Source organism: Solanum verrucosum, unplaced genomic scaffold (assembly GCF_900185275.1).
Source record: "Solanum verrucosum unplaced genomic scaffold, falcon-dt-bn FXZP01000278.1, whole genome shotgun sequence".
NCBI lineage: Eukaryota > Viridiplantae > Streptophyta > Magnoliopsida > Solanales > Solanaceae > Solanum > Solanum verrucosum.
Window position 1 is genome coordinate 4,494,151 of NW_026020332.1, and position 24,570 is coordinate 4,518,720.

At 34.3% G+C, this 24,570-nt stretch overlaps 2 protein-coding genes across 2 annotated transcripts; both read left to right on the forward strand.

Annotated features, from left to right (window-relative positions):
- The first annotated feature begins 1,399 nt into the window (after window positions 1-1,399).
- On the forward strand, window positions 1,400-10,003 carry LOC125836128 (copper-transporting ATPase RAN1). Its single transcript, XM_049515211.1, has 9 exons — window positions 1,400-1,883; window positions 4,040-4,654; window positions 5,129-5,558; window positions 5,700-6,025; window positions 6,616-6,674; window positions 6,787-7,129; window positions 8,137-8,337; window positions 8,443-8,700; window positions 9,348-10,003. The coding sequence occupies exons 1-9, from the start codon at window positions 1,584-1,586 to the stop codon at window positions 9,822-9,824; spliced, it is 3,009 nt and encodes a 1,002-aa protein (XP_049371168.1). The 5' UTR covers window positions 1,400-1,583; the 3' UTR covers window positions 9,825-10,003.
- Window positions 10,004-14,243: 4,240 nt separating this feature from the next.
- On the forward strand, window positions 14,244-19,464 carry LOC125836282 (uncharacterized). The gene is made up of 9 exons (XM_049515456.1): window positions 14,244-14,647; window positions 15,123-15,367; window positions 15,519-15,603; window positions 15,697-15,882; window positions 15,959-16,126; window positions 16,216-16,407; window positions 17,997-18,168; window positions 18,820-18,991; window positions 19,142-19,464. The coding sequence occupies exons 1-9, from the start codon at window positions 14,309-14,311 to the stop codon at window positions 19,236-19,238; spliced, it is 1,656 nt and encodes a 551-aa protein (XP_049371413.1). The 5' UTR covers window positions 14,244-14,308; the 3' UTR covers window positions 19,239-19,464.
- The last annotated feature ends 5,106 nt before the right edge of the window (window positions 19,465-24,570 follow it).

Sequence of the window (24,570 nt, forward strand, 5' to 3'; positions counted from 1 at the left end):
TTCGTGAACAATTTCAGCTATAACTCGAACCTATCCACTTTAATGTTTAAACAGAAAAATCTTTTTCTTTTCCCCGAAAGGAACTTAAAATGTACTAAGCACTAGTACTACAATAAATTTAGAAAGGTAGTTAATACTATGATATCTTAGAAGCAAACATGGTGCAGTATATATTTTTGGTCTATTTGATCTTCGATATCTGTATTGGAGCTTAACTAATTCAAATTCGTGTGGTACATGACTCATTTCAAGGCTTAAACCTGAGACGTCTAATTAAGAGAGAAGCAACTCCATTCACTTCACCACATTATGCAATATAATTCTTAAAAAAATACAATATTGACATTCTCCTTTTTCAAAATAATTTGGCTTCTTGTAGCATTATATAAGGCAGCATGGCTTGTTAATTTTTTTTGTTACAATTAAGTGGGATACTATATGTAAGGGAGAAAAAAGCAATATAAATAAAAATAAATTAACAAAGATAATATATACTACTTCACGTTTCTTATGACATTGAACCATCATTCTCTTATAAAAAATATGACTAACAATAACAACAAAAAATCTAATATAAATCCAGAAAGCAATCAAACTATGATGTTTTTTTTAATAATTTAAAAACAAAGAATTAGAAAGAGTAGCTTTTAATTTAGAAGTGATTTCTCGTTTAACCATTTGAACCAATCGAAAATCATCATCATTATTGATTGAGAATATAATTGACAGGCAATAATAACAATATACTTTTTAAAATTTTGCTTATCAATTATGATTTGATTTTGAATACTTGCGAAAAAGGTTAGTTCCTAATTCCTACCAAAACCTTCTAGTAGTTTTCTATATCATAACCGAAAAGTCAAAACTCTTGAATATGTTTTAAAAATTTTCTTCATGAATAAATTGTCATCCTTTTGGTACCATTTCAAATCATTGACCAATTAATCACTCCTTCATTTACCTTTCATTATTACTCCTTAATCTTCCTTGGGTCCCTCTTATTACCCAACAAAAAACCAACCAATTGAAACTTCCTAATTTTTGTTTTTATTATTATTAGAGAAGATTATTGAAAATATTTTTGAATACACCTTTAGTCTGTCACATGACATATTAAGTGATCTCAAACTCTTCTAAGAGCATGAGACTCACAATAAAAAATCGAAAGAATAATTCATATTGAGTTTAAAAGTGTTTTCAATAACTGTCGTTATTATTATTTTTTTTTTAAAATTAAGTCCTTCACTAAATCCTCGTGATCTCACTGATTAAAAAAAAAAAAAAAAAATTTGTAGTACAAAAAAAATCTAGTACAAATTATTCAAGGTCATTTTAGTCATTTGAATATTCTGCATCTTCTCTTTTTTTACTTACAAATTCGCTGTCGTTCCCACTTTCCCTCTCCTCCTTCAACCCACAGATTTCTCTTTCTAAAATGTTTAAACAAATCTTTACATAGAACCCATATATCTATTTCTCCGGTACATACATATCTATATATATATATCGCCGGAGAAAGTCTATCTACAGGGGAATATCAGAATTGGGTATATTTTTGTTTTGTTATTAAGGGAGTTAATCATATGGCACCGAGCATGAGGGACGTGCAGTTGACGGTGACCGGAAAGTCATCATCGGCGGCGGATGATGATATAGATGGTGTCGGAGAGGAAGTGAGGCTATTGGATTCGTATGACGAAGTGAATTTGGATAAGTTGGATGAGAATTTGAGGAGAATTCAGGTTAGAGTTACGGGGATGACATGTGCAGCTTGCTCTACATCAGTGGAAGGAGCTTTGATGGGTGTACATGGGGTTGTTAAAGCTTCTGTTGCTTTACTTCAGAATAAGGCTGACGTCGTCTTCGATCCTAGCTTGGTCAAGGTTGAGTATTTTTTTTTTTGATTGAGCTTGTTTAGTTGGTATTCTAAGTTAATTTTTGATCTTGCTGATGTTTTGAGCTATTTGGTGAAATGGGTTGGTCTTCATTTGATGAAAATTTAGTTGTACATCTTACTAATCCTGGGGTTTTGATGATTTTGGAAGTTTTGCTGAATTTTGAGTATGAGGTTTTTAGCTGTTTGGGATAAATGGGTTGGGACTAACTGCTTGATATTTGTATACCTTCTCTTGTTATTTGTGTTTTTTGGGTTTGGATATTCTGGACATAATTATTCTACCTAACTTTGTTGTATTTTATTAATGTCACACCTTAGAACTGATCTAAATCAGCTGCTTTCAAATGCTTCCTTTTTTGGGAAATTAGCTTCGATGTGTTTGTTTTGCTTGTTGATATTGAGTTGTGTTTCATGGACTCGAGATGGAGATGTTAATAATACTTTGAAACCAAGATGGATATGCCCACAACTTTTGGGGGATGTGTCTTGACCAAAAAAGGTTTTATAGTCACTGAAGTTCTCTGTCCATTAGATTCCCATTGTAAAACATGTATGAGGAAGTTCTGCTAGTTGAGAACAGAATGTGCTAGATCAGGCTAAGATGCGGGCATTCTTCCTTCCACCTCCTACTGGGAATGGAGAAAAGGTCTGATATCACAAATTTTCTCTAAAGATATAGCCCTGTACAATGTAAAGCTGTGCATTGGCTATGTACTGGTTAAACATTTAAGATTTAGGACTGCGCTTTCAAGATTTCTAACTAGTAAAACACATGTAGCATTTGTTTTAGCCATAACAAAGCACTACAAACACTTGGAATGATTTGGTCCTCTAACTAAGCATTAAATATTTGTTTTTGTACATCACTAGGCAATTAAGATGATGAAAGTGCTTGTGTATCAAATAGGTAGCCAATATCCAAGTGCTCATAGACCAATCATACATATTATTGGTCGTCCAGGTTTCACATATTGACTGGAGATCACATTCCTTTGTTTGAACAAAGTATTCCAGATAGCAACTTTAAATTAATAGGTGGCATATGAAGTATGATGTTGTTGTTTGACCTACATATACCCTCATTACCGTGTTTAGTGGATGTCAAACGCCTTTATCAAACATGAGCAATAAGAGTAACTTCGTTAAGAATTAAGATTGAAAGAAATGACAGTTCTCTAGCTCTTTGACTGATTCTTAACTTGTACAAACTATATACTTTAAAGTATGCAGGACCTTTCCTTCTTTTTTGGCCCTACATTATCAGGGGAACATCAAACAGTTGTTGTGGTTGATGGATGAGGTGGTTGTGAATATTAGGTTTGAGAAAAGAGGCGGTGATACGAAGTTATCACTTTGTCACCTATTACAGATTAACCAGATTATCATTCTTGTTTTGAGCTGTTATGCCTTGGGTCATATGCAATCTGATCATTTTCTTTTACCGTAGCAAGTGTGAGTTGTCATTCTGTTAAGAGTTCCTGGTATTTGTTAAAGGATATAATGCTGTACTAGATCAACTTGTTTCTGGAGTCAAGCGAAATAGAGGACTTTAAAAGTTGATGTTGATTGTCTGAGCTTATTTTTCATGTGTAGACTTATCCTAATTCTTAGGCCTTCAGTTTTTGCTTCTTTGTCTGGTATGTAATTTTAGTTACTACGAATAAGGATGTAATCATTATTTTCTTCGACAGAGGTTCGGTTATTTCAAATAGTGTGTACTTTGATTTAGTTTGAGTTTCCATCCTAACATTGCGTTAAATGGTTGGACTGATGCCTTCAAGTTCATGTCAACTTCTTATCTGTACTTCAGCTTAAATATGAAAAAGAGGGGGAAGTGACATAGTTAGGAAACAACATCTGTACTTCAGCTTAAATATGAAAAAGAGGGGGAAGTGACATAGTTAGGAAACAACAGACATGATCTAGCTAACCCAAAAAAGATAGGCTTGATGAAGTCTCTTCTGCCAAAAACAGTCGCTATCAAACATGAGTTACTGATGTTGACTGGTTCTTGCTGATGTTGTTGTATTGTTTTAATTATACCGTTAGTGTTATCCAATCTGATATAATGTTTTTAATGTGGCATGTAACCTGATGCAAAATATGAAAAATTAACTTTACATTTCCCCATTCATGTTTCAGGATGAAGAGATTACAAATGCTATAGAAGATGCTGGGTTTGAGGCAGAGCTTCTCTCAGAACCCGCTGCATCTCGTATAAATCCACATGGAACTGTAGTAGGCCAGTTCACAATAGGTGGTATGACATGTGCAGCTTGTGTAAATTCTGTTGAAGGTATCCTTCAAAATCTCCCAGGTGTAAGAAAGGCAGTAGTTGCTTTGGCTACATCACTAGGAGAGGTTGAATATGATTCATCCATAATCAGTAAGGATGATATAGCAAATGCAATTGAAGATGCTGGTTTTGAGGCTTCCTTTGTGCAGAGCAGTGAGCAGGACAAGATTGTACTTGGGGTGGTTGGTATTTCTGGTGAGCTGGATGCACAGTTTTTAGAAGGCATTCTTTCAAAGTTGCATGGAGTTAAACAATTTTGTTTTGATCGGGTATCAAGTGAGCTTGAAGTTGTCTTTGATCCTGAAGTTATTGGCTCAAGATCTTTAGTTGATGGCATTGAAGGGGGAAGCAGTGGCAAGTTTAAGTTACTTGTCAAGAACCCTTATACAAGAATGACTTCCAGAGATCTAGAAGAGTCCTCGCGTATGTTTCGGCTTTTTACAGCAAGCTTATCTCTCAGTGTAAGCAGTGTTTTTGCTGCTTATTTGTTGTACTGCTATCCTTTCTTCTTGGTTTAGCTTTTTTGGTTTAGCCTCAACCAATCCTCTCCACGTTTGAGGGGATTAGAAGGACATGGTTATGTGTGATGGAAGCTTCCTAACTTCCAATACTTGGGTTTCAGTTGATCTAATGGAGCTTTTGAAGTGTTATATCTTTGAATATGTAAAGATTCTGTCTGCTACAGCCTACATGTTCCATTACTCTCGTAACATGTAGTTTCAAATTATATCACACGACTCTCTTTGAGCAAACATGATTCTTGATATATGATTTTACACAAAAAGGTTGCTGCTAAATTCCAGTTATATGATGGGATTACTTGAGATATTTTTTCCTCCCTTTTGTCTTTTCACTTGTCATACTTGTATATATTTATCAAATTTCTGCCAGGTTCCTGTGATTCTAATCATCTAACATATTCAAATTTCTGCCAGGTTCCTGTGATTCTAATGCGAGTTCTCTGCCCTCGCATACCTCTGCTTTATTCTTTACTAATTTGGCAGTGTGGTCCCTTTCAAATGGGTGATTGGTTAAAGTGGGCATTAGTGACGGTTATCCAATTTGGTATTGGTAAGCGTTTCTATATTGCGGCAGGGAGAGCGCTTCGAAATGGTTCCACAAACATGGATGTTTTGGTTGCATTGGGAACTACAGCTTCCTATGTTTATTCTGTATGTGCATTACTTTATGGTGCAGTTTCTGGGTTCTGGTCTCCAACTTACTTTGAAACAAGTGCCATGTTAATCACATTTGTACTCCTGGGGAAGTACTTGGAAACTCTTGCTAAAGGAAAGACATCAGGTGCTATCAAAAAACTTGTTGAGCTTACTCCAGCTACAGCTACACTGCTTGTCAAAGACAAAGGTAAAAACATCTAGGCTTTCTGTCTACTTCTTTGACACATTACCATGTATAGTTCTTGGTAACTGTGTTAACACAACTTGTGACTTTTTCAAAATTGCAAAAGGGGCCTATCACTGATATTATGTTTACCTTGCATTCCAGGTGGAAAAGTTGTAGGCGAAAGAGAAATAGATGCTTTATTGATTCAGCCTGGTGATATATTAAAAGTACTCCCTGGTACAAAAGTCCCTGTGGATGGTGTTGTTGTATGGGGTTCAAGCCATGTGAATGAGAGTATGGTCACTGGAGAATCTGCTCCTGTTTTGAAAGAGATTGATTCAGCGGTGATTGGAGGTACAATCAATTTGCATGGTTCTCTTCACATACAGGGCACAAAAGTAGGTTCGAACACAGTTTTGAGTCAGATAATATCTCTTGTTGAAACAGCACAGATGTCAAAGGCTCCCATTCAGAAGTTCGCTGACTATGTGAGTAGTATTTGTGTCATCTTGCTGAAGAGTGTTGTCTATTCAGTGCAAGTTGATTATTTCCTGGTGTTAATTTTATAGTATTTGCTTTGCTTTAACACACAATCACTGATGGACTTGAAGAAGCATTGATTAAATGGAAAGTTCAATATCTTATTCCATTTCCTCCATTAATGTACTATTTTTCTATCTTTCTTTGCATTAATAAGTTTAATCTCTATTCTCATTTTTTCCATCAGCCTAAGTCTCTGACAGTTGGGAGTGTTGTACAACATTTTACTGTGTTTTCCCTTATTTGGTTATAAAGCATTCACACTGCTGATATATTTGAAGCTGTAGCATACATATTTGAATGCTGATGGCTGTGCCGTCCTTGTCATTTCTTTATAATGGAAGTTATCCATTGAAGTGTGATGTTGAACTACAATTAGGCAGTGAATTTGCTATGATGTGGCTGAGTTTAGTGAAGAATGAAAATATATCTTTAATGTTGCTTTTGTTGTCAATGAGTCTCTTTGTCTGTTTTGTTCTTTCCTTTTGACGTTTGAGCTGACTGAATTTCTCACTGTAAGTACTCTTTTGACTTACAGATCGCAAGCATTTTTGTTCCTACAGTTGTTACTATGTCCTTATTAACATTCTTTGGATGGTGAGTTTGTCTTCCAACTAATTAGTTTTTCGTAATTTCGTCATTCCAAATTACTTCTATCACTACTGTTTGGAAAGTTGTGTTTATATTTTTTATTTACCCATTGGACCAGGTATGTTGCTGGGGTTCTTGGAGGTTATCCAGAAGAATGGCTTCCAGAAAATGGCAATTATTTTGTGTTTTCTCTGATGTTTGCAATATCTGTTGTGGTTATTGCATGTCCTTGTGCGCTTGGTTTGGCTACCCCCACTGCTGTTATGGTTGCGACAGGAGTTGGTGCCAACAATGGTGTGCTGATAAAGGGAGGAGATGCATTGGAGAGGGCACAGAAAATTAGTCATGTGATATTTGATAAGACAGGCACTTTGACCCAGGGAAATGCTAAAGTCACAACAGTCAAAATTTTCAATGAGATGGATCGTGGAGAATTCCTTACTTTGGTAGCTTCTGCAGAGGTACCATTCAAGTCTTTTCTGATAAGATAATAATAATGTGGGTAAAAATCCTGGGTACACCAGTGAATACAAAGAGTAGAACCTACCCAAAAAAAAGGAAGGTATGCACTATGCAGTCATCTATGGTAACAGAAACATCATGGGTGCACCCCAAAATTAATACTCCCCTCCGTTTCAAAAAGAATGGCCTAGTTTCCTTTTTAGTCTGTTTCAAAAAGAATGACCCCTTTCCTTTTTTGGCAACACTTTAACTTTGACTTTCCACGTGTCATGTTTAAGGCCACAAGATTAAAGGACATTTTGGTACATTTGACATAACTTTAATTTAGAACCACAAAATTAAAAGTCTTCTTTCTTTTCTTAAACTCCGTTCCAAGTCAAATTAGGTCATTCTTTTTGAAACGGAGGGAGTAGAAACTAAAGACAAGACTTCATTTGTACAAACTATTTTCTACTTTCAAGTCTTCTAGCTGGGATCCCACAGAAACCCATTTCCTACAATCTTCTGATGCTATTCGTATGCTGTTCTCTTGAGGAGATAGAAGTGCTTAAGAAAGTAAAATTCTGATTACCTTATAGCACTTTACCTGATATTTTTAATCAGTCTCAGTGTATTAAGATTTCAGTATTTCTTTTCTCCTTTTTTTAACTATCAAGCAACCACTTGAAAGTTTTTTCTCGAAAGAGCTTTTAGGATCCTCTATTTATTACTAAAAGCAGTCATTTGTTGCCAAATGTTGCCACCAATTAAAACTCATACTCCCTCCATTTTTATAAGAATGAAGAAGTTTGTTTACATGCTTAGAACTAGTTTATAATTAAAAATATTTAAGTATATGTAAGAGTTCTGGTAAAAAGAGTTGTTTGATTCTTCAAATGTAAGTGTGTCATGTAAAGTGGAACTGGGAGTAGTTTCTTTTTAAAACAATTGTTCTAAAGTTACAAAAACTACTGCAATTTTCTCTCTTCTAGCTACATTTCATCTAAGGGGTATGCTTATGATGCAGGCTAGCAGTGAACACCCCTTGGCTAAAGCCATCCTGGAATACGCTCGTCATTTCCATTTCTTTGACGAGCCTTCTAATACCAGCGAGTTTCAGGCTTACAGTGAACAGGCTAAGTTTTCTGGATGGCTTCATGATGTATCAGATTTCTCTGTTTTGCCTGGGAAAGGAATACAGTGCTCCATAGATGGGAAATGGATTTTGGTGAGTTTTCAATAACATGATGTTAACAAATTTGGAGAGGTGGTTAATTTCTTTGTCTCTAATCAGGAAAAAGTCTTTATTTCTCATCTTTATGCCCATGAACAGGTTGGAAACCGGAAGCTTCTTACCGAAAATGGGATAACTATACCTTCCAATGTAGAGAATTTTGTGGTAGAGTTGGAAGAAAGTGCAAGGACTGGCATTCTTGTTGCTCAGGATAATATTGTCATAGGAGCTCTGGGGATAGCAGACCCACTAAAGAGAGAAGCGGCTGTTGTTGTAGAGGGCCTTATAAAAATGGGTGTCAAACCAATCATGGTTACTGGTGATAATTGGAGAACAGCTCGTGCAGTTGCTAAGGAGGTTTGAATCTTCCTCCTTGTGATCAAAATTTTCTTCTACACTGTAATATTAGTTTTACAAAACTGGGGATTTGGTAACCTAATTTAATTTCCAGAAGTCATCACTTAGGGTTCTTTCTTCAATTTCCTGTCCCCTTGTTTGATTAGCATGTAAGATATCATTATCCACTCCTGAAACCAGCTTTAAATAAGTTCCAACTGTTGAAAGATGAAATAAGAATAGTTTGATGCTTTGTTCTACCGAGCCTTCTTTGATGCCACTGCATTGTGAAACTATTAGGAATTACTCGAGTCAGACTTCCTGGTGTCAGAGTGAGAAGAACTCTACATGCTTTTACCATTTCTTCTTTGAAAGATGATTTTCTTTTAGTAATTTGCGGCCTTCAGTTTGTCTTCCTTGAGTGGACTGGCTTTCAAAAAAACTGAGAGAGATATTCTTTAATTCTTTTTAGGGGTGGTGGTGGGGGTATAAGGATAAAAATGTGTGATGTCATCCAGTCAGCTGAAGTAAATGTAGTTGCTTAAACAGGGGATGGATAGATGTAGTACTGTTAAATTTTGTTAATGCAATTTATTGAGAAGTGTTAAGGTTGCCCCACAAATTCTGGGCTAAATGTATGACCCCTTGGATGCTGTTTTGAATTGCAGGTCGGTATTCAGGACGTTAGAGCAGAGGTGTTGCCAGCAGGGAAAGCTGAGGTCGTCCGTTCATTTCAAAAGGGAGGCAGTGTAGTTGCTATGGTAGGTGATGGGATCAATGACTCACCTGCATTAGCTGCTGCTGATGTTGGTATGGCAATTGGAGCAGGAACTGATATTGCAATAGAAGCTGCAGAATACGTGTTGATGAGGAGCAACTTGGAGGATGTCATCATTGCCATAGACCTCTCAAGAAAGACATTTGCGCGGATTAGGTGGAATTACATCTTCGCCATGGCGTACAATGTGATTGCCATCCCCGTGGCTGCTGGGGTTTTCTTCCCTTTTCTAAAACTGGAGTTGCCACCATGGGTAGCTGGTGCATGCATGGCAATGTCATCTGTAAGTGTTGTATGTTCTTCTCTGTATCTAAAGAGATACAAGAAACCCAGACTTACCACTATCTTGGAAATAACTATAGAGTAGGAATGAGATCAAATTATGAAGAGCCTTGAACAAAAAAAGTAGCATTAGGATCAACTTGGATTTGTGTATTCCTTTAACCTTTTTCTTTTAGATTTCATACATAGGGTGAATATCCCACCCTTTCAATGTAAATGCTGTCTGTTTGTAAGTTTTCCTTTTTTAAAGAGCATTTCTTTTTAGTATGAGTTTTAACTTCTATATGGTGATAGTGTAAGAGATTTTTTACACTATTAGGTTCGCGTGTCAATGTATGGGGTCATGGCTTCTCTACCTCTACGAGGCAGGGCTAAGGTTTATGTATATTCTACCTTTACTAGACTCCCGACAACAACACATATAGATGAAGACACCATTTTGTAGTCCACTTAAGGTTGTTATTATGTGCCAAAAAAATGAATGTAAGATATAGTGGATGATGTATTTTCTTTTTGATATATGAATTGTGTGACTTAATTCACATTGAATTAATAGTTGAACTAATCATATAACGTGATTTTTTTATAAAGCTACATCTTGTTAACTAGTAGCTTTAGGGGCATATTTAAATCAAAAGATAACCTTGAGAACATTTTTTGGTTCAATAAGTGGAAAAAATAATATTTTTAAGCCATATTCAATTGTTGGGGATATTTCTGGCTTTTAACCGTTTTTAGAATAATTATTGAGTTATTAACAAAAATATGTAATTAAAAAGTAAACTCAAAATATAACATGTAATAACACTATAGTTTTTGTAAAAAATATACTTGATATTTTAGTCAAATGTCAAAATATGATTATTGATTTATTTATTTTTCTACTGATTTTTGATTCTTTCTGGTGCCCAAAAATCAACATGTTACATTAATTGATGTGTTCATTTTCTTACCAGTAACGAGTTTTACTTATTTTTTATTCTTAAATAATGAAGTGAGTCCGATTGAAAAACATATTATCAAAATTAATTTTAAATTTATTACACTTGTAAGAATTTATAAAATTTCGATTCTATCTTAATTATAATTTTAAATTTATTACACTTGTAAGAATTTATAAAACTTCAATTCTGTCTTAATTAGGAGCCTAAAATTGATTACATGCGCTTGCCGAAAACAATTATTGCTTCATTTTCATTTCATATTAGTTATTCTTGTTCTTTTTAACAGGAGTAATGAAATATTTCAATATAAATCTAAAAAATTGGAACATAACATTCTCCACCTAATTTAACAAGTTTTATGCGGCAGATTCGACTCAGAAGACATTAAAGGGGAATTAATCCCTCCAAACCAACTGAGTCATTCCGAAGGACTCGTTTTACAATTACATTAAGACCATGTATGAGGGCTGACGCCTGCCCACTGCCAGTGCCGGAAGGTCAAGGAAGTTGGTGACCGTGCCGGAAGGTCAAGAAAGTTGGTGACCTGATGACAAGGAAGCCGGCGACCGAAGCCCCAATGAACAACGGCCTTCACATAACCGCTTTAAAAACTCTTTTTTTTTGTCCAACTAGATTCTAAAACTAGTAATTTCTATTTCTTTTAAAAAAAGATTCCAACAACAAAACGGCTTCCACAACTCGAAAAGAGAATATGTTTGTTTTTTTAACTAAGCAAAAAGTTCCAATTGGAGATTGGGTATTTGGGTTAGGGCTTTAGGCCTATCAATCCTGCTCCGAACCCGTAAACCCAAACCGCTTCTGTAAAATATAAATACAAATAAAATAAAACAAAATTGTATCGGCTCTTTGCTTCTGCTTCTTCTTCTTCTTCTCGGGGTTTCTAGAAAAATTGTATCCAAAACGTTGATTTTCCAGGTTTTATTCTCACTCTACATTTTAGCTGCAATGTTTGTAATTCTCAAATCCTTGAAATTGTGTTTTGTTTTATCCAATCATTTAGAGGAGACAAGTAAAAGGGATTTTTTTGGGTATCTTAGTTCTTGTGTTATTGGGTATGTTTTCGAAGTAATTTGGACATATAGTATTGATACTGCTTCTTGCAACTGAGACCCATATACCAATTTGATCTATTTACCTGAGGAAATGAACTAGATTCCATATTATTGGAGTTGGGGAATGTGGAATTAGTATTTACTTTTTAGCACCTTGCTTTTTCAATTCTCGGCTGATGTTAGCAGCTTTTGGTTTTAAATTTTCTGGCTACGAATTGCTATTCTGGTTGTAGCGTTAGAGGGTTCCGAATAAGTGTTTTGCAGCTTTATGTGTTGGCCTTCAGTTTCTTTTAGTGTGATAGCAGTGGTGGAGGCAGAGGGATGCAAGGAGGTCCTCCTTAGTTGAAATATTATAATATGGAAATAGAGTAGAAATAATTTTTTTTTTTTGCATATATCTGAATTTTTTTGAGAAAGGTAACATTTGTATGTATTGACAAAAACCAGTACAGCCCATGTACTGAAAACCATAATTACAACTTATCAACAAAACATGATATCTGAATCTAAATTCTAAATAGAGCCAAGGATCTCAATAATTGACTCAGTATCCTCTAAGTACATCTGTTTACACCAGAAACAAAAAAGTTTGATACAGTTCAATTTGATCTTCTGAAGATCACAACTTTTGCTCTCAAAACATCTAGCATTTCTCTCTCTCCAGACTGTCCACCAGATACAGGCTGGGACAATCCTCCATCTATCTCTGTCTGAAGCTCCCCCACCTACCTCTTCCCAACTGTAGAGGAGGTGGGTGATTCTGTTAGGCATAGTCCAAACAACACCCCTGAGGCTGCTAAAAATCCTCCAAAATTGGGTTGTTATCCTATACTGTAAAAATAGATTGCCAACTGTCTCAACCTCTTCTCCACATATTGTTGAATCCTCGTGGCATAAAATATTTCCTTTTGAATACCCTTGTTTGAATTCCTGGCTCCGCCACCGAGTGATAGGACTTACTAAGTAAATTGTTGAAGAAGATGTAACAAGGAGCAAAAGGCAAAAGATTAAAGTAAGAGAGTAGAAAATAGCTGGAAAATGATAAAGCTGTGGGAATTTCCGAGTAGTAGATATGTACACATTGCATGTGATGCTTTTCTTATGAGGAGACAAAAATCTTCAAAATTATTACTTTTAGTTCACATGGAATTACCAAATGGTAGCTGCTCCCAAAGTATGATTGGTCAGTCAGGGGATTCTTAAACGTCTTTGATCCTCCTCGAGTTGATACATGTGACAAAAGGATAAAGGAAAAATGACATTGAGTTATTCTTTGAACCTTGTGTCATATTAAGAAAAATAATGTTTTTGTTCTACAGAGGTAGAGATAAGGTCTGCGTACATCCTCCCCTCCCCAGACCCCACGTGTGGATGTGGGATTACATTGGATATGTTGTAGCTGTTGTTGTTTATTAAACATAAAAATATAACTTCTTTCTACATTTCCAAAAAAGCATGACTGCAATAGCATGGTTGTTACATATCTCAACCATGTTTCCTCTGTGCTAACTGCTAAGCATGTCAAATATGTGCCTTCCTTGGGACTTCTGATCCTGCAATATCAGCCTTAGTTCTTACATTTGTTCTTTTTTCATGATGTTGATATATTTCCATTGTATTCACCTTATTCATTGATCATGCTATACCAACACCAGCTTATGGGTCCACTAATTTATGCTACAGTTGCAAACTAAAAGTGCCAGTATATGCACTAGTCTCGGTTTCTGTGTGGTATTAATAAGGGTAACTGATACTTTATTCTGTTATATCGGGGTGTACCAATTAACCTTTTTGATTCTTGTGATGTCACCGAGAAGGAAATATTGATAATATTTTAGTGCAAGTATGCTGTATTGTATCATCAATCACTTAGCCAGAGTTAAGAGGGGTAGGACCTAGGAGATGGGAGGTAATGCCTTTAGTGTTTGTTTTGGTGCTTACAAGATTGTGAGAATTGTATATATGTCTTGCCTAAAAATGGGTGTGGCTAGATAGAGAGACAACTTGCAGGCCGTGACTGTTGTTCTTGAGAGGACACAAGAAAAAGGAGATGAGAGTTAATGAGTTCCTTGATGAGTTAAAGAGTTCTTTTTCCTTTTTCCTTCCTGTTTACCTTGAGTAATCAGAAAAAAACAGATGATAACAGCACTCAAATGGGTGTCAGTTTGTTTTATGCATCTTTCCCCAACAAAGCACTCCTCAAGTTCTTTTGAATTTGTTATGTTTCTCTAATTGTTTTAAAGTAGGTTAGCAATTTTGCAGAAGTGCTGCTCTTATTTTATTTTTTTGATTCTTCAGTGCTGTTCTTAGATTTGAAGATGTAAAATAAAATGAATCTAGTCAAAATCATTACATTGATTTTTAAATTAATGGTTTGTCTATCTTTTTACTTTGCTAAATAATATTCCTCTTAATTATATATGCAAGTTTAAACTTTTATCGTCTGTTGCAAAACATCTTTTGGATCAGTTTGAATCGTTTCTGATGTTTGGCAACTGATTTGAAATTTTATCATTTCCAGTGAATCTTAAATAGTTTGAAGTGAGAAGAGAATGACAAAGAAGCGAGAAGTAGAAGATGGCATGGTGCCTGAGGAGTCGAATGCAAAACGGCAGAAGGTAATGGATCAGTCGTCTCCCTCTCTTCCACCAGTTGCTTTCGAGAATCCACTTCTTCCACTTGCATCTTATGATGATGATGAAGACGACGAGGATTCTGGTGGGAAAGGACACATTGCTGAGCAAGTTATAAATAATGGTGGAGACAAGGAGCAAAATGGCTACTCATCTGACGACGAAGAAGATGAGGATGATGGTAGAAGCCAAGGGAAGCGAAATCGTGCAATTGAGATTAGGAGGGATTGCCCCTATCTTGATACTGTGAATAGACAGGTAACATTATGATTCACTTTTTCTGAAACTGTTTTATCTATTATAATTCATCCTGCAACCACAGATGTCTATACTGGGATCTTACATCTAATGGTGGAATTCCGAAATTTATATTGCATAGCGTAATTGTGACAGCTTTTCATCCTAGTGGTACTGAAGTTCCGAGATTCTTCTCCATTCTTTGTTTTGGTTTTAAAAACTTGCCTTCTGTTTATTTAAGTGTCAATAGCTTGATACTTTTGTGACTTGTGTTTAAGTGTCTGATGGTAATTCCTAATAAAGAAAGTGCCTTATGGCTTATAGTAATTGAATATCAAACTAAATTTTGTTACACTTGATGCATTTCTACTGATTATTTCATCAGTAAACAAATTTGGTTTTGCTCACGTACTAAGATCGATGGTTCCCTCTCTCTCTCATTTATTTTTCTCTTGTCTGGTATATCCCCTTTAATACATATTATCTACATTTGCAGGTATTGGATTTTGACTTCGAGAAATTTTGTTCGGTCTCTCTCACAAATTTAAATGTGTATGCATGTTTAGTCTGTGGGAAATATTTTCAAGGAAGGGGACCAAAATCCCATGCGTATACACACAGTCTTGAAGCAGGACACCATGTGTTCATCAATTTACGAACAGAGAAAGTTTATTGTCTTCCTGATGGATATGAAGTCATAGATCCATCGCTTGATGACATTATACATGTTCTGAATCCAAGGTTTGTCAAGATCACTTTTCAGTTGCTATCACTTAATTTTTGCTTTGTATTGTTATATATTTATAGTGCACCTGTATCGATAAGCTGGGATCCTTCTTGTAATATATGACTGCGGTTCACCCTTTTTGTTTGCTTTGTCTTTATTTGACAGATTTACTCAGGAACAGGTTAAACAACTCGATAAGAGCCGACAGTGGTCTAGGGCACTTGATGGGTCTGATTATCTTCCTGGAACGGTACTGCACTTCTTTATGTCATATTTAGTTGTTAAAGCTACTATATTCCCTTTAGTCTAAATGCTAATCTTTTGGTGCTGGGGTATATGTTAGGTTGGGCTGAATAACATCAAGGAGACTGATTTTGTCAATGTCACGATTCAGTCTTTGATGCGAGTAACTCCCTTGAGAAACTTCTTTCTTATCCCTGAAAATTATCAACACAATAGATCTCCTCTTGTTCATAGATTTGGAGAGCTTACCCGAAAGATTTGGCACGCACGGAACTTTAAAGGACAGGTGCATATTAGCATTGCTGAATTCATTGTTTGTCTGTTCTTCATGGTTTTCTTATTTTGACTAAATGTTGTTGCAGGTCAGTCCGCATGAGTTCTTGCAAGCGGTTATGAAAGCTAGTAAAAAACGTTTTCGGATAGGTGCCCAGTCTGACCCTGTTGAATTTATGTCATGGCTCCTGAATACCCTTCACACGGAGCTTAGAAGTTCCAAAAAAGGCAGTAGCATAATCCATCGGTGCTTTCAGGTTTGCTGCAAAAAGATAACTGTCTTCTACATTTAAAAATATCCTAGTTGATCATTATTTTGTTAACGTATGATGCTTTTTTCTCATAGGGGGAATTGGAGGTTGTGAAAGAGATGCATAATAGATCTATTGCTGAAAAGAGGGAGAATGGGGAGGATGGTGAACATGAATCTCACAATATTGGCATGGAAACTAGCAGAATGCCTTTCATAATGCTTGGACTTGATTTGCCACCACCTCCTCTTTTTACAGATGTCATGGAAAAGAATATTATTCCCCAGGTTCTTTTTTAAGTTCAAATTTTTTATTGTGATTATCATTGGAATGGTTTTGCCTTTTTTTTCCCCTTGTTGACAGTTTGTGGTGAATGGATGGTCATCGTATTGGAATTTTCCCATGTTGAATGTATCATTGTACTAACTTTTGTGTACATGCTGAAATACAAGTGTCTAGATGTCGGCTAAGAAAAGGTGAGAGCGAGTTGTTCCTTGAGGGAAAAGGATTACACCTAGTTTTATACAACTGGTTACCTTTCTCAAAAGAAAAAGATTGCACCTAGTCTGCGAAATAGTTTGCACTTGAAAAAAAAATGATTACTGTTCTTCACCAAGTTCGTTTATCGAGTGTTATAGTGTTCAATTAGATTGTTGAGTTATCTGAGGTGAATGAAATTACGTAGATGTGCCTAAGTTTTGGGTTAATTACTGGGAGTGTCCTTTCTAGCTGGTTAAAACTCGACTTCCTCTTTAGTTTAAATAAAGAAAAGAACCTCTCCTCTGATTCAGATATTTCATTCACTTGATATTAGTTAGAAACAGTTTAGAGTAATATCTGCAAGGACAACTGTATTACCAGCATTACTTGGACAATGAATTTATCTTCTTGCAATAATTCTTGACCATTACTCAAATGAAAGGAAGGCTCTTGAAACTATAGCCGTGTTATCCCGTCCCTGTTCAAGATTAATCACAGGAAACTAATGAACCTATCTCTTTTTGATATTCAGAGTATTGCAATCTTTGGTCTACTGACTAATTATCATCAGTTAAATGTTGTAACTAAAAAAACGTATCAGAAGTGGCTGAGAACTAAAAGAGCAAAGAGAAATAAGATGTAAATTTTTGAAGACCATGACCTCATACATCAGGTGTAATGAGGAATATAACTTAGAAAAAATAAATAACATGGTAGTCTGGATGTTGGCCTTGTGTGTTGGGGAAGGGAGGACATACCACAGGAGAGGTAAAGTATGAGAGCAAAGAAGTTAAGTGAGAAAAGGTGAGAAGAGGTAAAGTATGAGAGCAAAGAAGTTAAGTGAGAAGAGGTAAAGTATGAGGGCAAAGAAGTAAAGTGAGAAAAGGTGACAAAAGCCGGAAAAAACATAGACAAAGAAAGTGAAGTGTATGGAAAGAAGAGAAATTAAAGGGAAGAAGAATCTCTCCTTCTCAACCTCAAATTTAATGCCCTTCAGTTTTGTCTTTGACATTCTTTGAATCGGAGGTGAGGTACTGAAATCTCTTGAATTTTAATTAACTTGATTTGGAGGACTATGCTTGTTAGTGGTACAGTTCAATATTGCTGTGCAGATGCCTATATAGACACATTCATGATCTATTTGTGCTCTCTTTTGCCTGTTTTTTCCTTCATCTTATAACCTTGGGGAAGTAAGGAAGATGCTACTCATCTAGAGCTTTGTGTTCAGTGTGATGAGCTGGTTCTTGAAACGTAATGAGTCACCTGCTTTTGAACTATGTCTAATATGGTACACAAAATCTGGAAGCGTTCGTCTCCGAGTGTTGTGACATCCTTATCTGCATCCTTTCTATAGTATGATGCATCACTAATTTATACTTGATTTTTGTAAATGTAGGTTCCATTATTCAACATACTAAAGAAGTTTGATGGTGATACTATCACTGAAGTTGTAAGGCCCCGTATAGCAAGGATGAGATACCGTGTGACAAAATTGCCAAAGTATCTAATTCTCCACATGCGTAGGTTTACAAAGAACAATTTCTTCATGGAGAAAAATCCTACACTTGGTGAGTACTTATTATTGATAATATCCTTGAATTGAATGAAATTACCAAGACATTTAATTCATAATGGATGTAGACGCCGTGTAAATTCTCCAACTATATCACTAATATGCTCTCCCCCAATGGATGTAAAAGCCTCATCAATACTCTTGCTAGCTCGCTAATTCCCCCTAACTAGGTCATACCATCAAATTCTCATCCCTCAAATTGTTATTTTTGGTTGGACATGATATCAAGTTGTTTTGTACGGTCTGGTTTCTGCTGCTCATTTAGCATACACTAGAACTTATTGTAGATTAGGATGTCATTTAGCCTCTTTTACACTTGAATATCAGTAAACCTTTTCCGAGGGGTGGGTGGTGGGGAGAGCCGAGTGATGAGGGGTTCAGTTTTGCAGGCTTACTGTGATGTGTAATATTTTCTTCCTGATGAAGATATTTTTCTAAATCTACTTGTTAGAGTTGTCCCATTTCCACTTCGTTCTCCACACAAGACAGCTAGGTAGAGCAGGGAAAGGGCTGTGTGGAGGAGTTAAAAAACAAAACTAGATATAACACAAAAGGTTTTTAACCTTGAGTATTTACAGTAGACTTAGGAACTGCATTGTTAGGCTTCTATCCCGTGACGTGTGAAGTTTCATGGGTCTTTTTTCAGTGAACTTCCCTGTGAAGAATCTAGAGCTCAAGGATTATATTCCCCTGCCAGCACCAAAGGAGAATGAGAAACTTCGCTCAAAATATGATTTGATTGCTAATATTGTTCATGATGGAAAGCCAGGCGAAGGATCATACAGAGTGTTTGTCCAACGAAAATCAGAAGAACTTTGGTTAGTTACACAGCTCATATCACTAAGTTTTATGTGTTTCTAATATGAATTCTTACCCCACCCCAAACCAACATACACACAAAAAAAAAGGAAAATAGAGAAGTGGTTTATTCTGTTAACTTGGTAACCTAACACTTTAAACTGATGCAGGTATGAGATGCAAGACCTACATGTTTCTGAAACTCTTCCCCAGATGGTTGCGCTTTCTGAGACTTATATGCAGATATATGAGCAGCATCAGCAGTAATGAACCTGACAAGTCAAGTCAGAAACATCAACCTCTGCCTCTTCTCTTCTTTTTGAAATGCCAAATTCGACTTTTAGATATCTAATGAAGAGTATTCTATTTGTTGAGGGATAGTGATCTTCGCGATTTATTTTTCCGTTGTATGTAAATGCTGCTGTTTTTTGTGTTGCTTATGCTTAAGATTACCATTGCATGGGGAATCATGAGAACTCCAGCTTTGGATGTATCCACTTGCTTATTTTTTTCCCAGATGGTTTTGTTGTTTGTTAGGTTCTTGAATTTGGAACCTTAAAGTGCCTTTTTCTTCCATTTGTAGGAATATAACTCAGAAAATGAGTGGAAATCTCAATTGGACAACAAGAGTAAACTTATCTTATTATGAATTCCAACTGAAATTTTAGTAAATTAGGATTAGAGTTAGATTTCAACTTCTTCATATGTATACTGTTTGTTTTTTTTAAAAAACTTTGATTAAGATCAAATATCTCTTAAAATCAGTTAAAATGATTGATAAAGGATAGAATGTCACTTTGTTATTAAAGAGGAAGAGTAAAAAAAAAGAAAGAAAAAAAATTCTATTGGTGGCAAGTCAAATCAAAAACTTATAAATAATGTTGGGTAAGTCATCTATCTGTCTGATTGAGCCTCCATTTTGAATCTACCAAATCTTCTCAACTTTGAAAGTTGAAAGATACACATAACACATGTTCCTCTTTATTATTGTTGATGACTAATAAACAAGTGACATTATTGGATATCTGGATCTAATTGCAAAGCATGGCACTATAAAATATTCCTCTTTTCTTATTGTAAATGAATGTAAAACAAATTACTGACTGACACAATCTTGAAATATTCATTTTCTTTCCAAGATGTAAAATGTAATGGGGTAGCTATATCTATCTATCTATACATATATATATATATATAGTTAGTATTTCAGAGTGAGTGGTGATGTTAACATATGTGAACAAGTGTGAAATAGCTTATTGACCATTTATCTTTTGTTTTTTCTTGTTTTTATTTTTGACTGTAGTTTTCAGTTTTTCTTTTTTTATACTCCTCAGTCTTAAAATAAGTGTTGTTTTAGCCTGTGAAATTTCACACTCATTAAAAATAATAATCTATAGTTTATTAAGTTACTCTTATTTATAATTAGATGTTTCTTGAGAATTAAGCGTTAGTAAGAAACAATTCCTTAATATAAGTATAATTGAAAATAATTAGTACTATTGGATAATTATTTTATAATTAATCTTTTGGTTAAAGTATTACTTATTTTGGGATGGAGGAGTACTATGAGAGGATGATCAGCCACACTGAGATTGAGACACAATCCGTACTTTTACGGGAATACTTTGGTACACAAAATAAATTGGAATACTTTAGGATTAAGTTTGAGATTAGTTTATATTGTTTTGGTTGACAATATAAATTTATTTCAGGTAAATTTAGATTGTCAATCAAATACATTATAATCTAGTCTCAACTTCAATCCTGAGATATTTCACCTTATTCCATTCAACTTGAGATTATTTTATTCCGTCTTTCATATAAGATAAATTAATTCAATAATTATAATATCAAAATAATTTAATCTATGTACCAAACAAATTCCAAGACTAATCCAAGTCCAAGATGCTTCTATCTCTTCTAAATTAAAGACGGTATCAATAGACTTTTGACGTTGGACAACAAATTCCATCAATCAGGTTATAGTGAAATTAATTGTGGCCTTTGACCAATATTATAATTAATTATATTTTCCCAACACAGAAAAGTAAACAGCTTTAAGATATTGGAGTAAACAGCATCCAGAATTGACTTGACTTTGAAGAAAAAATATTTACCTTCAATTTTGAATCAGTTAATAATAATACTCTCTTCGTTACAAATTGATTGTCCTATTTTAATTATATAGTTTTAAAAAATAAAGAACATTTGACTAAAAGAATCTCCAAATTATAATCGTGAGTCTTGACTAGAAATCTTTTTCTGTTATCAAGAAATAAAAAACCAATTATTGATCCTATCATGAGAAAGTATTAATATGAAAAGACTAACAAATTCAATTAGGATTTGCTTTCCCTTATATTACCACCCAATCAAACTATTCCCAATTAGTTCCAATTTCTAAAATGCTTACTCATCTTAATTTATGTGATACCATATAATTAAATGTTAAATAAAAAATCTATATAAATTATCGTCAAATATCAAATTATTTTATTAATCAATTACATACATAAACTATGCATTTTTGGAATCTACGTGCTCTATGGTTAGAGTCTCCAATGGGGTCTAAGAGGGTTAGACTTGAGTAGATTGAAAAAAGACATACAACCTTGCCAAGAACTTATGCATTCCGTGAAATATATGACTCATACTCCTTTAGGTTCTGTAATCCCTCACCCCACCCTCACCCCAACCCCAATGAAAAAAAAAGTTTTCGAGTATAAATTTGGTTCATGGATTTATGGGCTCAGGCTCAATATAAACGAACCCAAGTTAGCCCAATAAGAATTTAATGGTATCATTATAGGGCAAATTACAGAAATCACATACTTTTAAGGTAAAATTACAATATATCCCTTAAAAGTTTATAATTACAGAAATCCCTCAAACGGATACAATAATATAAGCGATGATACATTAATCTGATGCGCGAGATACATTAATCGTTAAGTAAGATACATTACATTTTATACATGATACACTAATCTGATGTACATTTTATACATGATACACTAATCTAATGCGCGAGATACAATAATATAAGCGCTGATACATAATCTGATGCGTGAGATACACTACATGATACACTAATCTGATGCGCGAAAATGAGGGACTTTAGAGATTTGTAAAACTTATAGTGGATAATGGTAATAAGTAAGCTAAAAGGTGGGATTTCTGTAATTTTTCCATTATGGGGCACTATAGCTTTAGCAACACTAATTTCACTTCACCTACCAAAAAATCATTTTAAAAAAACACTAATTTTTACTTCTTCTGTTCAATAATAGTTGTCAAATATTAACTTACTATAGGGATTAAGAAACAATAAATTTACTAAATCGCCTTTATTAAATATAAATCATTTAAACATTAAAAAATGAATGATATTTAATAGAAACGGTAAAATAGACACAAAATGATAAATTATTTATTGATTTATAAACTAAACAAATATCGTTAGACATCCCAAAATAATATAGTGGACAAATAAAAATGGACAGAAGAGTAATACTTATTCTTACCTACTTCCTAATTTTATTTAAAATCTTTAACAGACGAATTCTTTTAAACCGATTGAGTAGTTATTAACGTGAGTCAAATCGCACTTTTAGTTTTAGGAGGTTATATATAATTATAATTAATACATCTATTACTTATATTATAGTAATTAATATCATAAAATCAGTTGAAAAAGACAAGAAACGGTACCTACCTCATGCATGCGCAGTAAACATTGTGCAGGTTGCAACAATTATATGACAATTAATCATCAATTAATGTGCAGGTAGCCAATATATTAAAAATAGATTATTATTTTTTTTACTTATTCATTTTAATAGTATACACCACACTAAAAATGATACACTAATTTTTTTTAGAGACAATTACTACTTCTAATAACTCCATTTTTAACACTATTTGTAAATGATCCTAAAATTTATAGTGACATCAGATTCAATGACAATATATTGATATCGGTAAAGAGAGTAACATTTTTTTTAATGTGTATATTTATTACCGCTAAAAAATATTTTTGTTATTACGATCAATTAATTCCAAAATATCATTAATAAACGAGTTCAGTAAAATATACCTCTAATTAAACCTTTTTAAAAGATGGTGTCACATCAGCATATATAGTGGACAAGTAATATGAAACAGATGGAGTAGTTAATTAATTCAGAGAAGAAGAAGCAAAATCAAAATAAGATGCTATTGGATTTTGCTAGATATGATTCATCTTCCTTTGCTAGCATTTTTATTTCTTCTCTTTGTCATGTAACATGGGTGCTATTTCCTAGAAGTTACATTGTATTTTTGGCTTTTATACCCAACCTATTTGTGTTCCCACTTAAACTTCTTCAACAAACAAAAGAAACAGTAAAATAATCTTCCAACATGAGAAAAAGTTTACTTTATCAGATAAATAAATATGTATAATCGTCAATAGAAAAGATGAGACTAGTTGTTTGAACGATAAAATGTATTATCTACTATAACAGGTTAAAATATATATACTTAACATATAAAATTTCTAAAATGTGGACGATATATGTGTATATAAAAGTTGATTTCATATGAAAGGTTGGACCACCTCTCTACTCAACAATTCAATGTCATGATTGCAATTTGTGAGTAGACTCTCTATACACTTAAATAGTGTTCCAAAGTTAGAACATTAGTGCGAATTCAATCAAAATTAGTAATTTTAGTTCGATATTTATATCTTTATTAATAAATATTGAGTATTAGATATATACAACACTGAAATTCAGAATTTGATTACTTATCTTTAACATGCTTTCCTTAAAATTCAGAATTCATAAAAAGGAAAAATCAAAGCCAAAATGATATTTGAATAGTCAAAAAAATGAACATTGTCTAAACTTGGTTAAAAAGGAAAAATCAAAGCCAAAATGTCACAATTTGACTACACAAATGTCCTATATAAATCTCACAATTTGGCTTCATAATATTAATGCATGCAACCCAAAAAAAAATATTAACCATGAATAGCAACACTATCCCATATTCACCACCATACTATTACCAACAAGATTTTGCACTAGAAAATAATCCACATGAGTATTTTTCTGATTCCACCATCATAACCACAAATACTCAAAACATGACTATCGATCATCACCATCATCATCAATATTCTTCACAAATTTCTGAAAACGATGATATCCATGAGTTAATAAGCCCTAAAACCACCGCGATAAAACCAGTTACTCGAAGGAGATCTAGAGCATCCAAGAAAACACCTACAACGCTTCTAACGGCTAGCATCACGAATTTTCGGGCACTAGTGCAACAACATACTGGATGTCACACTTGTCCAACGTTCAAAAATAATCAAAAGGGTCCAATTAACCTAAGTTTTGGTCCACCAAATGATCATGATGATCAAAATGAATTATTTGGAAGTAATTCAATAGGAGAGGGCTCTATGAATTATGGTTACTATTATAATAATCATGAAGATCAAGATGAGAAATATTCAAAGGATAATTTACAACAAGAAAAACAAGAGAGTGGTTATAATAGTGTTAATTATGAAAATAGTAAGTTGAGTGTAGATGATTATGGATGG